The sequence below is a fragment of the Lissotriton vulgaris genome, chromosome 9 (genome assembly GCF_964263255.1).
Source record: "Lissotriton vulgaris chromosome 9, aLisVul1.2, whole genome shotgun sequence".
In the NCBI taxonomy this organism is placed as follows: Eukaryota; Metazoa; Chordata; class Amphibia; order Caudata; family Salamandridae; genus Lissotriton; species Lissotriton vulgaris.
Window position 1 is genome coordinate 631,730,371 of NC_141697.1, and position 14,395 is coordinate 631,744,765.

Consider the following 14,395-nt stretch of genomic DNA (forward strand, 5'->3'; position numbering starts at 1 on the left):
CTTGGCATGTAGGGCTGCTGACATTCATATCGCCCGCCCTCCTCCCCGGTGCCTGTCGCAGCTGTAGCACTCAGAATTATTCTCAGGCATGGTTATCACTTACTGTACTACACTCCATCTCTGCCACAATGGCGCAAAACAATCTGAGGATGGTGAGGATACCCATGCGCACTGTAGTCCAGGGGAGGAGCCACCTATCTCGTGATACTTCGAAGACTCTTCCAGGACAACAATGTGCAATCATCCGGACCCAACACTAGGCGGCGATCTATGCACAGATATGAATGTAAGCAGCCCTACATGCCAAGAACAGATGCATACTGGTAAGTAGCATATTCCTTTACATGCCCTGGGTACCCTATACTAGGGACTTGCAGGTAAGCCAGTTTATGCCAATTGGGTATAACCAATGCAACATACTCGTTTTGGAGTCACAGCACTAGCACAGAGGTCTGTTCAGTTGTCTTCATTGCACTCTGAGTTTAAAAACCAGCAGCCGCCCAAAATCTTGGGGAGACCATATAGAATGAGGCATTTTCTTACACATATATACTCTTGGGGGAATAGTAGATTATGCATGCTAATCTTGCATGCCCTATGAAGTTAATGTAGGTGTTGGACAGGCCACATGAAGGGCCGCTCTCCCCCGGCTCAACCAGGCCCGAGCCCGGTCACGCAAGTACCACACACCACCATTGCACGTCCTCCGTCCCCTCAGGGACCCCTGCCCTCGAACACGTTAACCTCGTGGGTCCGATCCACTGCCGGCCCACGCGCCCAGCCCGGGCCGCCATCTTGGACACTTCACCACGAGGCCGCCTGGCCCCCGATCGACCTCAACCCTGGGCCTAGCCCGGCCTCAGACATTCCGGCACCACCCTCCACCCAGGAGGTGAGCGGGCTACTTGGCAAGTCAATGGGAGAAAGAGGTGCCGATGGCTCTCCCCCGCCCAGTGCCGCTCGCCCATCGCCTCCCCGGGCACTGGCTCCACCCCCCTGCTGGGTGTCTGGACTCCCTCATCCCGGACCTCCCGACCTCCAAGTGCGAGGGTCCGGACATCAAAGCACGCCAGCCCTATAACTGGGGCAGCTCCAGAGCAGGAAGGCAGTTGTATCTTGGAGTCGAGAGACGTAAAGAGGAACTCATCCTGGACGGACTACTGGCGCTGCCGTAGCTCTGTCCTGTGCACCATCGTCCTGCCTGTTGGCGCTGCCACAGCCGTCGTAACCTTCATCCTTCATCGTCGTCGGGATCTGCTGGCGTGGCCGCGGACCGTTGTAACCGTCATCTTTCACCGGGACCTGCAGGCTCCGCCGCGGACCGTCGTCCTTCCTTCATCCATCTCGGGACCTGCTTGGCTCCTCCACGGCCCGATCATCTAGAACGCCGAGCTCGAGGATTGAGAGCTATTTTGTACTCATTGGTAACTAAGACTGTCCCGCTACCCCTTTCCTCAACCAAAGACTAGAATCGAGGGGACCCCTGAGTCCAGACCTCCTTGTATCTTACCATCGTAACCTAAGAATTGCATATAAAGTTTTCGTTAACCTTCAGTCTTGTGTGGTGTCCGTCTGTGGGGGGGAAGTTACTTGTCTGTACAGTCGTTGGAGACGGCTCTCCCTGGAGACCTCTCCCCGTAATCTCGGCCGACCCTCCCGGTCCGTCTAACATTGGTGGCCAGCGGCGCGATCCGAATCACCGCATAACGTACAGAGAGTAGCTCACCCCACAACAAACCACAATGACAACTAAAGAGAGCGGATCAACTGAGAAGTTCCAAATGGAAAAACTAGAGGAGTACAGCCATCGTGAACTAAAGCAGTTCTGCATCGAACTAGGTATCGCTACCACCGGACTAAGCACCAAGGACGATTTTAAGCATGCCCTAGAATCTTGGGCAGAGACCGGGGATGTCGAAGCCCCTGAGCAAAGCACCGCGAAAAAAACCAACACGGCCCCTGAGGGGCAAAGAACCAGTCTCTCGCAAGACGAGATCCAAGAAAGAGAAAAAACCCGACTACACGAACTAGAAATGGCCCGACTCAAGATGGACGTAGAACTCAAGTTGGCCGAACAAAAAATAAACTTAGAGCACCTACGTCTCCGAGAAGAAAGAGAGGAGAAACAGAGGCAAAGGGAGCTCGAGGAAAAGAAACTAGCGTACGAACACGAACGGAACCTAGCCGAGATCAACCTGCGCAAGCAGAATAAAGAGTTAGGGGTGCCCGAGAGACCACACACCCCAGGGACCACGGAGAAAAAAGTACACATCCCCAAGGATGTTGTCCGAGAATATTTTCGAGAAGACGACATCCAGCAATGGTTTAAAGCCTATGAAATCGCTATGACTGCGCACCGGATCGATAGAAACGATTGGGGAGCCGGCCTATGGGGCAGATTCCTCAATGAGGGCCGCGATACCCTGTTACAGCTCCCAGACCACCAGATGACCTCCTACGACCATATGAAAGCGGCCCTCCTCACCCGCTATGGCCTCACGCCCGAGATGTACCGTCAGAGGTTCCGAGACTGCACACGCATCCCGGGTACAACTTGGGTGGACTATGTAACGTACTTTAGCCGAGCTTTCGAAGGCTGGATCAAAGGGAACAACGTCACGACCTACGAGCAGCTGTTCAATCTGATGGTATGGGAGCATCTGTCCAACAATTGCTTCATTGAACTACGCCAGCACCTCCTCGACAGCAAGTTAACCGATCCCCGGCAGCTCGCAGCCGAAGCTGACCGGTGGGAGATCACCAGAGTGGGCCGGAATGGGTCCTACGAGCAGAACAGGAACAACAATGGTCACCACCGACCCAGAGGAGGAGGAGGGGGCCAAGGACGAGGAAGAGACAACACTCCGGCCGCCCCCACTACCAGCACCACCCCCCCGGCCAACCGGGGCAGCACCCCGGCGCGACCGGGGTACAGAGCCAATGTTACATGTCACCGATGCCAACGAGTCGGCCACTATGCAAACGACCCAAGCTGCCCGCAGTATCAGAGTCCAAAACCCCGCCATGTGGCCGCCGCGGCACTAGGGGAAGAACAGATCTCCGAGGAACAAGAAACAGACGAGCAAGAGTATCAAGAGTGGGAGCCAGCCGCCATGACTCTCGCGTGCTTAGGGGGAAGAGACATGGTCCCGCGGGTCCCCCTACCCGCTAACACCCAGAAGTACAGCCAATGGGTGAGCATCAAAGGACAACGGGCCGAAGCCCTTCGGGACACCGGGGCCAGTGTGACAGCCGTCCGCTGTCATCTGGTGACCCCAGAACAATATCTACCGAACATTCTCTGCCCTGTGCGATCAGCCGACAACTCGGAAAGTCTGTGTCGGATGGCCTGCGTCCCCTTTGAGTGGGGAGGGGTCTCCGGCATGTTGAAGGTGACGGTCCGAGACGACGCCCCCGTGGACTGCCTCCTCGGAAATGACCTGGAGAGCTCCCCGTGGGCAGCCGTGGAGCGAAAAGAACACTTGGGGATGTTGGGCGTCCCGGACTGGGCGTGCGTCACCACCCGGTCCATGGCCGCCCGTGCCAACCATCACCCGGAAGAACCAGAATGGCCGGCGCCACCGCCTCCGGTCGCCCCAGCCGAGACCCCCGACCATGACACCCCCCTCGAGCTTGCTCAACCTTCCGACCTCGCTAACCTTGACCAGTGGGCTCAAGAGGGGGGACCCACACAAGAACAATTTCGCCAGGAACAGAAGACCTGTCCCTCCCTCGAGGGACTCCGCCAACAAGCGCTCGCCCAAAGCGCAGGGGATACCTCCGGAACTCATTGGGTCTACTGGGACAATGATCTGTTGTACAGCGAGCAACGAATCGCCGAGCTGGGGGCCAACCGAGTACTAGTAGTGCCCCTCCGCTTTAGAGACTACCTGCTAAACCTGGCCCACGATGTCCCCCTGGCAGGGCACCTGGGACAAGATAAAACCTACAGTCGCCTAGTGACCCACTTCTTCTGGCCCAAAATGAGAAACGATGTGCACCAGCATTGCCGATCTTGCCCCACGTGCCAAGCCAGTGGAAAGAGCGGCCGCAAACTAAAGGCCCCCTTGCAACCCTTTCCAGTAGTCACGACCCCATTTGAGAGGGTCGGAATAGACATTGTGGGACCCCTGGACCCGCGTACAAGACAAGGCCATCGCTTCATTCTGGTGCTAGTGGACCACGCCACCCGCTACCCTGAGGCTGTTCCTCTCCGGACCGTGACAGCCCCAGTGGTCGGCCGGGCCCTGATGGGGATCTTCTCCCGTGTAGGGTTCCCCCGAGAAGTCGTCAGCGACAGAGGCACGAACTTTATCTCTAAATACATGAAGTCCCTCTGGCAACAGTGTGGGGTCACCTACCGATTCACGACCCCCTATCACCCCCAAGGGAACGGACTTGTTGAGCGGTTCAATCGCACGCTAAAAGGGATGATCGGGGGATTGGAAGAGCCCCTCCGTCGCCAGTGGGATGTGCTGCTGCCGTGCCTCCTCTTCGCCTACCGGGAGGTCCCACAGAAGTCCCTAGGCTTCAGCCCATTCGAACTGCTATATGGGCACCCAGTACGGGGGCCGCTCAGCCTGATCAAAGAAGGCTGGGAGATGCCTCCGGCCAAGAGCCCTCCAGATGTCTTCCGGTACCTCCTCACCCTCCGCAACCAGTCCCGGCGGTTCAGAGACCTAGCAAAAGCCAACCTAGAGGCCAGTCAAGAGGACATGAAGAAATGGTATGACCAGAACGCCTCATCCATTGAATTCGAGCCGGGGCAACAGGTATGGGTAATGTCCCCCACGGAGCCATGCGCTCTCCAAGACAAATGGACGGGACCCTTCAAGGTAACCGAGCGCAAGGGTCCTGCCACCTATCTGATCGATATGGAGTCCTCCCGGAACCCACTCCGAGTCCTCCACACCAACAGACTGAAACCCCACTTTGCACGAACAGAACTCAGCCTACTGATGGCCACAGACAATGGGGTTGAAGACGACTCCGAGCCTCTCCCTGACCTCTTGCGGACCCAGGAGCAAGACGGCTCCGTGGATGGGGTCCGGCTCTCGGAGACCCTCACCAGAGAACAACGCCAAGAGTGCCAAGCCCTCCTGTCACGGTTCGCCAGTCTGTTCTCCCTCACCCCAGGTGTCACTTCCTGGTGTGTGCACGATGTGGACACCGGAGACAGCCCTCCTATCCGCCACCGGGCCTACCGCGTACCTGATCGGGTACGGGCCTGCATCCAGGCGGAAGTAGCTAAGATGCTCACGCTCGGGGTCATCGAGCCCTCAGACAGTCCATGGGCCAGCCCGGTCGTACTGGTCCCCAAAGCAGCCGCCCCCGGAACCACACCAGAACTCCGGTTCTGCGTCGACTACCGGGGCCTGAATGAAGTCACCAGAACGGACGCACATCCCATCCCCCGGGCAGATGAACTGGTCGACCGAATGGGAGCTGCCCGCTACCTCAGCATCTTCGACCTGACAGCAGGTTATTGGCAGATCGGCCTCACACCCCGAGCACAAGAACGTTCTGCCTTCTCCACCCCCGATGGTCACTACCATTTTACGGTCATGCCCTTCGGCATGAAAAATGCCCCAGCGACTTTCCAACGGCTCGTCAATCAGGTCCTGGCGGGGCTCGAAGAGTTCAGCGCCGCCTACCTAGACGACATCGCTGTGTACAGCCACCATTGGACCGAGCACCTCCACCACCTCCGAGCAGTACTGCAAGCCCTTCAGCGAGCTGGCCTCACGATCAAGGCCAGCAAGTGTCAAATTGGACAAGGGTCTGTGACCTACCTCGGACACCAGGTGGGAAGCGGCCTAGTGGCCCCTCTACAGCTGAAAATTGCCGCCATCCAGAACTGGCAGCCCCCTATCACCCAAACCGAGGTACGAGCCTTCCTGGGCCTCACGGGCTACTACCGAAGGTTCGTGAAAGACTATGGTACCATAGTGGGGCCTCTCACCGAACTCACGTCAAAGAATCAGCCCAAGAAGGTGAACTGGACCCCAGAGTGTCAAGCGGCATTCGAACAGTTGAAGGCCGCCATGTGTTCCGCTCCTGGGCTCCAGGCCCCAGACTACAGCCGGGAGTTCGTCGTCCAGACGGACGCCTCCGACCAGGGCATTGGGGCGGTCCTGTCTCAAGTGAACACCGAAGGCCTTGATCAACCGGTGGCCTTCATCAGCCGGAGACTCCTACCACGGGAGCAACGCTGGAGCACCATAGAGAGGGAAGCCTTCGCTGTGGTATGGGCCCTCAAGAAGCTCCGGCCCTACCTTTTTGGCACCCACTTTCGGGTACAGACTGACCACCGACCCCTGCAGTGGTTGATGCATATGCGGGGGGAAAACCCAAAATTGCTACGCTGGTCCATCTCCTTGCAAGGTATGGACTTCACAGTCGAACACCGGCCTGGGTCAGACCACGCCAACGCGGATGGCCTGTCCCGGTTTTTCCGCCTCGACGAGGAGAGTCCCCAAGAGGATGGGTAACTCTCCCCGCCTTCAGCTGGGGGGGACGCATGTTGGACAGGCCACATGAAGGGCCGCTCTCCCCCGGCTCAACAAGGCCCGAGCCCGGTCACGCAAGTACCACACACCACCATTGCACGTCCTCCGTCCCCTCAGGGACCCCTGCCCTCGAACACGTTAACCTCGTGGGTCCGATCCACTGCCGGCCCACGCGCCCAGCCCGGGCCGCCATCTTGGACACTTCACCACGAGGCCGCCTGGCCCCCGATCGACCTCAACCCTGGGCCTAGCCCGGCCTCAGACATTCCGGCACCACCCTCCACCCAGGAGGTGAGCGGGCTACTTGGCAAGTCAATGGGAGAAAGAGGTGCCGATGGCTCTCCCCCGCCCAGTGCCGCTCGCCCATCGCCTCCCCGGGCACTGGCTCCACCCCCCTGCTGGGTGTCTGGACTCCCTCATCCCGGACCTCCCGACCTCCAAGTGCGAGGGTCCGGACATCAAAGCACGCCAGCCCTATAACTGGGGCAGCTCCAGAGCAGGAAGGCAGTTGTATCTTGGAGTCGAGAGACGTAAAGAGGAACTCATCCTGGACGGACTACTGGCGCTGCCGTAGCTCTGTCCTGTGCACCATCGTCCTGCCTGTTGGCGCTGCCACAGCCGTCGTAACCTTCATCCTTCATCGTCGCCGGGATCTGCTGGCGTGGCCGCGGACCGTTGTAACCGTCATCTTTCACCGGGACCTGCAGGCTCCGCCGCGGACCGTCGTCCTTCCTTCATCCATCTCGGGACCTGCTTGGCTCCTCCACGGCCCGATCATCTAGAACGCCGAGCTCGAGGATTGAGAGCTATTTTGTACTCATTGGTAACTAAGACTGTCCCGCTACCCCTTTCCTCAACCAAAGACTAGAATCGAGGGGACCCCTGAGTCCAGACCTCCTTGTATCTTACCATCGTAACCTAAGAATTGCATATAAAGTTTTCGTTAACCTTCAGTCTTGTGTGGTGTCCGTCTGTGGGGGGGAAGTTACTTGTCTGTACAGTCGTTGGAGACGGCTCTCCCTGGAGACCTCTCCCCGTAATCTCGGCCGACCCTCCCGGTCCGTCTAACAGTAGGTGTATTCCTTTGTGTAGTTTTCACCTGATATATGGTACATGCAGTGTTAATGGCTGAACCAGTGTTAAGGGCTGAACCCTGGCTCATTGACATGATGAAGGTATGTACAGTCATTTTGAGTTTAACAACTGGCTAGCCAGTGGTGAATAGGACTCCGTTGCTGATCGTGTGCTGCCGTCTGCAATGGTTTCTTTATGAAAAGTGGGCTGTTATACTGGTGGACATTGACTGTGGTTTACCAGATGCAGACTTAATTTCAGTCAACAAACTTGTTGATGAGGATACTCTCGGTTGCAAACTAGCTCTGTGGCTTAGAGGGTATCAAGAATGTCTTATCTGGGTTAGCCAGGTCATTCAAAGTGAAGGTCTTCACCCTTTCCTCTTAAATAAAATCTAGTTCTAACTGTTTCCTCTGTTGCATCCTTTTTGAGGAGGGGAGTGCAGTGAAGTGCACTTCTTACGGCTCAATAGAGCCTCTCTCCATGCCCCTCAATCTTTTGATTTACTAAGTCTGACAGGTTTCACAATCCTGATGACTGTGATAGGGGGCAGCAGGAAATACACTACCTCATCTGCAGAGACCATTTTAGCTTGGTAAGGCTGCCAAAGGATAAATCAAGACTATCTATTTACTTGGACAATAGACAAGAGAGCAAATAATCCCCTACCTGAGTCCAAACTGCTCATCCTGAGTCGAGGATCAAGAAGCTCCGAGTCCTGCAACTGGCAGCGGACTAATAATAGGGAAAACAGCTCCATTGCAGAGCTTAAGGTTGCACAAGGTATCCTATGTGTTCCTTTGGCCCCTGAAAGTTTTATTTTTCCATGATTCAGTTTTATTTGAAAAAATAATAATCTGAGCTCTGGAGGATTCCATTTCTCTCATCATGTGGTGTAGAATCTGAGATCTGGAAACCTACTAAGCAAATAGAGCTAAGAGCCTCTCCACTTTATGGACTATGTCTGGCCATATAATAAGGTTTATGGACTGCAGTGCGTTCAATTTTAAATTAGCATTGTCTATCAGCGCTGTTTTAGTATTTCCTATTGTGACTTTCCAGCTTGATCGATGATTAGTATTTCAAGCCTATGAATGTGTGCCATTGGAGAAGTCTAGTTATAGTTGTTCTAAAGTTTTGTTAAATATATGCAAGTGAACATTCTAAAATCTTGCACTTGGTCATTCTTTCTTCTCAAAAGAAACTGGCAGTAAAGAGGACCCAGTGGCTGCCGAGGTGATCAACCCCATCGCTCTAAGACAGCGAGAGGAGCTACGTGAAAAATTGGCTGCAGCGAAGGAGAAGCGTCTTTTGAACCAAAAACTTGGGTACGTGATGACCATTGAACGTTTTTTTAATGTGAAAAGAAATTGGCATTAATACATTATTTTCTTGTATTTTCCTACTTTCTTGACATTCATGCTATCCTTTTTCTGTTTCCCCCCTCTTCCCTTATGCTGTACTTTTGCTGCTTCCTAAGAGGGTAGGAATAGCCTACAGTATCATGTGAGGCCTATATAATAGCTTTTACAAAGAGAAAGTTGTCTGTGTGAACGTCTAAATGGAACTCCTGTACACATGCCCTCCATGCACGGCTTTTTACTGTGCATTTCAATTCTCACCCACTTCTGGTTTCTGCTATCTGGTATGGTGTGCATATTTTCTCCTTTGCTACTTGACTAGCCTTAAAGAGCAATTTTTGCTTCCAAGGAGCGCAGCTCTTAAGTTTCTTTTTATGTTTAATACGTTTTTGTTTTTTTTTGTGTGTGGAGTTCTCCCGCCATGGTAAGAGGCAAAAGTAGCTCTGCAACTATTGTTAAAATCATTCTGGAGCCTAAAAGTGCCCATTTACCATGGACTTAGGATGACACAGTTGTAAGACGTGAGCTCCTGTGGTACTTGATGACCTTCTCAAACATATGTTCTGAAATTACTGCTCAGGAGTACTGCTGCCTCCTTACCAGCCGAAACGTGTTCAAAGCAAACTGAACTTTCAAAGTCCAATATCCTGAGCAGATTCCTTGGCAAAATGCTTTGAGTTGTCTCCATCCAGCTGTTTTTCATACATAAAAGCAAGGTTAAAACATCTACAGCTAATGCTACATAGAAATGGTTTGGTGTTGGAGCTAGTCCTATCTCCAAGGTCATCACCAAACATTTTACCTTAACCCCTCCTGATTTGCTGAATTTGTTTTTGTAGGCTTTACGACTCTGCACATTACCACTGCTAACCATGCTAAAGTACTTGTGTTCACTCCTGTCAACATGGTAAAAGTGGCCTACATCCAATTGACATTTTTAGTTTACTGGTAAGTCCCTAGTTAAGTGGTATACTCTATACCCATGGCTGGTAAAATAAATGCTACCAATGACCACCCACTTGAGAAACCCTCTAAAACCTGTGCCAGGCCTGTTAATTTAGGTCTGTTTTTGCAGTATTAAAACTGCAATTTCGACTTGGCAGAATAATCCTTTTACCAGGCTAAACTTTCCTTTTTAATACATTTGCCACGCTTAAGGTAGGCCCTGAACAGCCCAAAGCGCAAGGTGCAGTGTACTTAAAAAGATGAACATGTACTTGTATGTTATCCAGTATTGGGGTATCTTTCATAGATTGACATGCCTGAATCTTTCCCTGTCACCGAGGCGGGAGTCCCACGGTAAATTAAAAGCAGTGCCAAAAGCACTTTGTAGTAGTAGGCCCTAGAAAAGGCCTGAGGCCTAAATTATAGTAGCCTATCTACCTCATTATGCTAAAAAGACCAAAGTCTTTGCTCCAACCAATCAGCTTACAGCACCCTCTAGAACCCTCTCTGCAGAGCCAGTTCTCCTCAGATTTTCACCGCACGTCGTGTGGAAGGGAATCTCCCTGAGTCTTGACTCAGTTTTTTCTTCAGAGCTTCAGGATGTCTGACAAGAAGGCCTTCTTTAGACCTTGCAGAACCTGCAAGAAGAGGGTCCATGTTGATGACCAAGGACTGTATTTATTGCCTTTACCCCAAACATGAGGCAAAAAATTGTAAGATCTGCCGCACCTTCCCTTCTAAGACCTTAAGGGATAGGGAGGCCAAAGTCCTTTTGTGGCTAAAATCCTCTTCCACGGATGATGATGACAGAGCCTCTACCTCTAGCAAGAGGGCAAGGTCTCAAGAGGATAAGACAAGTGAGGGGAGAAAACATGCGAAAACCTCCCACTCCACTTCTGGCTCTTCAGAGATCTCAACATTCTGTCTCTGGAACCTCAGCCACCAACGATTCCTCAAAGAAAACCGTGAGTAAGAGCTCTGCTGTCTCCTCACCAGTGACTACTATTTCTACTTTAACCTCCTCTTCTACGGCTATGATTTCCACTACATTCTATCACTTCGCCTATTGAGTCTACAAAGATTTTTATTGTGGCTAAAAACTCTCGTGGACGGCTCGGCGACGAAGACATCATAGTCAACGAAGCCTTCGGCTTCTAAAAAGAGCCCGTCGACTAAGTCATCGACGCCACCATCGATGACTGTCTCGTCGACGAAGAAAGCATCAACGATGAATCAGTCGATGGCTGCCCCGTCGACGACGAGCCCGTCGGCAGCTGCTCCATCGACGACGAGCCCCTCGACGATTGTCCCGTCGACGGTAGCTCTATAGACGTCGAGTCCATCGACGACAGTCCCGTCGACGTCGAGCCCATCGACGACGGTCCCGTCGACGGCAATTCCATCGACGAAGATTCCTTCGTCGTCTACCTCGTCGACGATAAACCTCCCGTCGACGACGGCATCTTTTCAGCTGGCAGCTGCACCTTTGTCACCGGTGCCATCAAAACTGATGGATTCAGCTTTAGTGAAGCCTATTGCTGGGAATCAGGCTTTTTGTACTCCAATTTCAACGAAGACTTTTCAACTCATATCTTACAAGAGGCAACAAGGTTCTTCTGTCGCCACTTATGCCCTCTCATCTTCTAGAATCCTACTCCAATGAAGAAGATGATTTTGAGGATGATGATAATGAAGGAGCTTTTGGTTGGCGCGTCACCCATCTGCTCTCATCATCAAGTGTCAAGATGATGATGATGATGAAGACGACACTTACAATGAGCATTACTACCAGGAGGACATTATAGTACCTCATTCTTTAAAACATAAAAGACGTCCTAAGGTCTCAGAAGTCAGACATTTACCGCCTACCCTGATACAGGACTTACAGGCTTTGCTGGCAGATTATAAACAACGCTTTCCGCCACAAATGCCTCAACATATTACTTCTGTTCCTCCATCTCAAATTCCACCGCTTTCTCCAGTCGTGGAACCTTCGCAACCTGAGTTGCCTCCACAAACCCCGGACACGTCATCAGACGAGGAAGGAGAGTTGCATAATGCACCTTCATCAGACCCATGGGATGATTACGTTATCCCCATGCCATCCCCCCGACTCCTCAGCCTTCAGATTCACCACCTGAAGATGTAGGTGGGTTCCACAACCTGATGCAGAGAGCAGCAAACAGATTTAAACTTCCGGTGACGGTGGAGCAAATTGAGTGCTTTCTTAATGATTTTAAAGAAGAAACCAGGAAGGTGTCTAGAGCCATTCCTATCATTGATTACATTTGGAAAGAGGGTCTCAAGGTAATGAAAAACCCTGCTTCTGTGCCTGCTGTGTTGCCAAGAATTGAGAAGAAATACTGTGCTCCACTCAATAGTCCGGCGTGCCTTATTGGTCATCCACGTCCGGATTCGGTAATCTCAGGCTGCACAACAAAGGTCGAAGAACCCGGCAACCCCTATTTCTACACCACCAGATAGAGAGGGGCGACGTTTAGACCTTATTGGTAAAATGTTTTCCACCATGGCTGCGGCCTCCAACAGAGCGGCAAATTCTTTGGCGATTATAGGGCGCTATGATCGCCAAATGTGGTCCGAAATGGCTGGTTTCATAGAGCTGATTCCAGAGGACAAGAGGCAGGAAGCGCAAAAAGTATTAATGGAAGGAGAGCGCCCAGCTGCGTAATCCATTGTCTGCCCATTAGATATTGCAAACACAAATTTCAGACAGTTGGCAGGAGCGGCTGTCTTAAGACGTCAAGGGTGGTTGAAGGCCACTACCTTTCGTCAAGAGGTCCAATTGAAAGTACTGGACCTGGCATATGATCGAGAGTCCCTCTTTGGGAAACATGTCGACGAAGCTCTCCAAGCAATTAAAACCGATACGGATACTGCAAAATCACTGGGGTCATTGCAGTACAAAAGAGGATCGTTCAGAGGCGCGAGAGGATGCGGTTATTCGTCCAGAGGAAATTATTATGAGCAAGGCAGGTAGTACCAGCAGCAATACCGCCAAAACTATCAATCCTCGTAACGCCAGTCTGGATCAGCTGGTTTCTCTCGCCAAGGAGGAAGAAGGCGCACAAACAATCAGGGGCGAGACAATCACAAGAAACGGTGAGGTCAATCGGGCGCCACCTTCAATCCCCTACCTTCCTGTGGGCGCGAAGATATCTGCCTTCCAACAACAATGGCATCAAATAACAGATCAGTGGTTGTTGGACCTGGTCCAACATGGTCACACCCTGGAGTTAATCACCAAACCTTTAACAACTCCGCCCAGGGGTCCCCCTCCCCTCCCCTTTGTCTTCACTTATTGATCAAGGAAGTTCAAGCAATGCTTCTCAAGAACGCTGTAGAGAAGGTTCCAATCCATCAGAGAAGGACAGGTTTCTATTCTCGTTTTTTCCTCCTAAAAAAGAAATCAGGGGAATGGCGACCGATCCTAGACCAACGCAATCTTAACAGATATCTCAAGAAGCAGGGTTTCCGAATGGTCACTCTCTCGGATATTCTCAACTGCCTCAACGGGGGAGATTACATGGCTTCCTTGGATATGGAAGATGAATACTTCCACATCCCAATCCACCCAAAGCATCAAAAATACCTCTGTTTCACTGTTGCTGGCTCCCATTATCAGTTCAAAGTCCTCCCATTTGGCCTCAAGTCTGCCCCAAGGATTTTTACAAAGTGCCTGGCTCCTGTAGCAGCAGCTCTTCGATCAGCAAAGGTACAGGTCTTCCCGTACTTGGACTTCTGGCTAGTCAAAGGTCCATCAAAGGCCAAAGTAAAGTCCGACATTACAATATGCCGCAATCTCTTTGCATCGCTGGGCCTCACAATCAACAGGAGCAAATCTCAATTGGTTCCGAAGCAGAACCTACAGTTCCTGGGAGCTTGTCTGGACACAGGAGGATGCAAGGCATTCTTGTCTCGAGAGAGACAACTCAGACTAAAGGCTTTGCCCATAAAACTGTCAAGAAAAAGGTCACTTTTAGTTCGCCTATTTGCATCACTTCTGGGGATGTGCTCTTCGGCCATCAACCTCATTCCATTAAGCACGTCTAAAGATGCGGCCTTTACAGGAAGAGCTACATCGCCAATGGCAACAAGTGACCGGCTCTTTCGAGGACACCAAGGTCACCAACAGGATGGTGCATGCTCTTCAATGGTGGACACAGCTGAGCAATCTGGAACAGGGGCTCACATTATTGCAAACTCCTCCGGATTTCATTCTAACGACAGATGCGTCCACGAGTGCTGGGGAGGTCATCACCAGGACTTAAAGGTGCAAGGAAAATGGGCTCAACAGCACAAAAAATGCCACATCAACAGTCTAGAGTTGAAAGCCATTTTTCTTTCTCTTCAAGCGTTCCTTAACAAGGATCAAGGGGGATTGCCCTGTCCATGCGATGGTCAGGGATTTATGCTTACGCCTTTCCTCCGATCCCTTTGATTCCACGAGTGGTACGCAAGATGAAGTTGGAGTTGCCGCCTTCTCCT

General features: G+C 52.1%; 1 protein-coding gene across 1 annotated transcript in view; it reads left to right on the plus strand.

Annotated features, from left to right (window-relative positions):
• SART1 (spliceosome associated factor 1, recruiter of U4/U6.U5 tri-snRNP) overlaps window positions 1-14,395 on the plus strand; it is a 598,340-nt gene that overhangs the window by 149,878 nt on the left and 434,067 nt on the right. Inside the window, exon 4 of the mRNA XM_086938291.1 lies at window positions 8,785-8,911. Within this exon, the coding sequence (XP_086794417.1) occupies window positions 8,785-8,911 (127 nt within the window). The remainder of the gene's footprint in view (window positions 1-8,784; window positions 8,912-14,395) is intronic.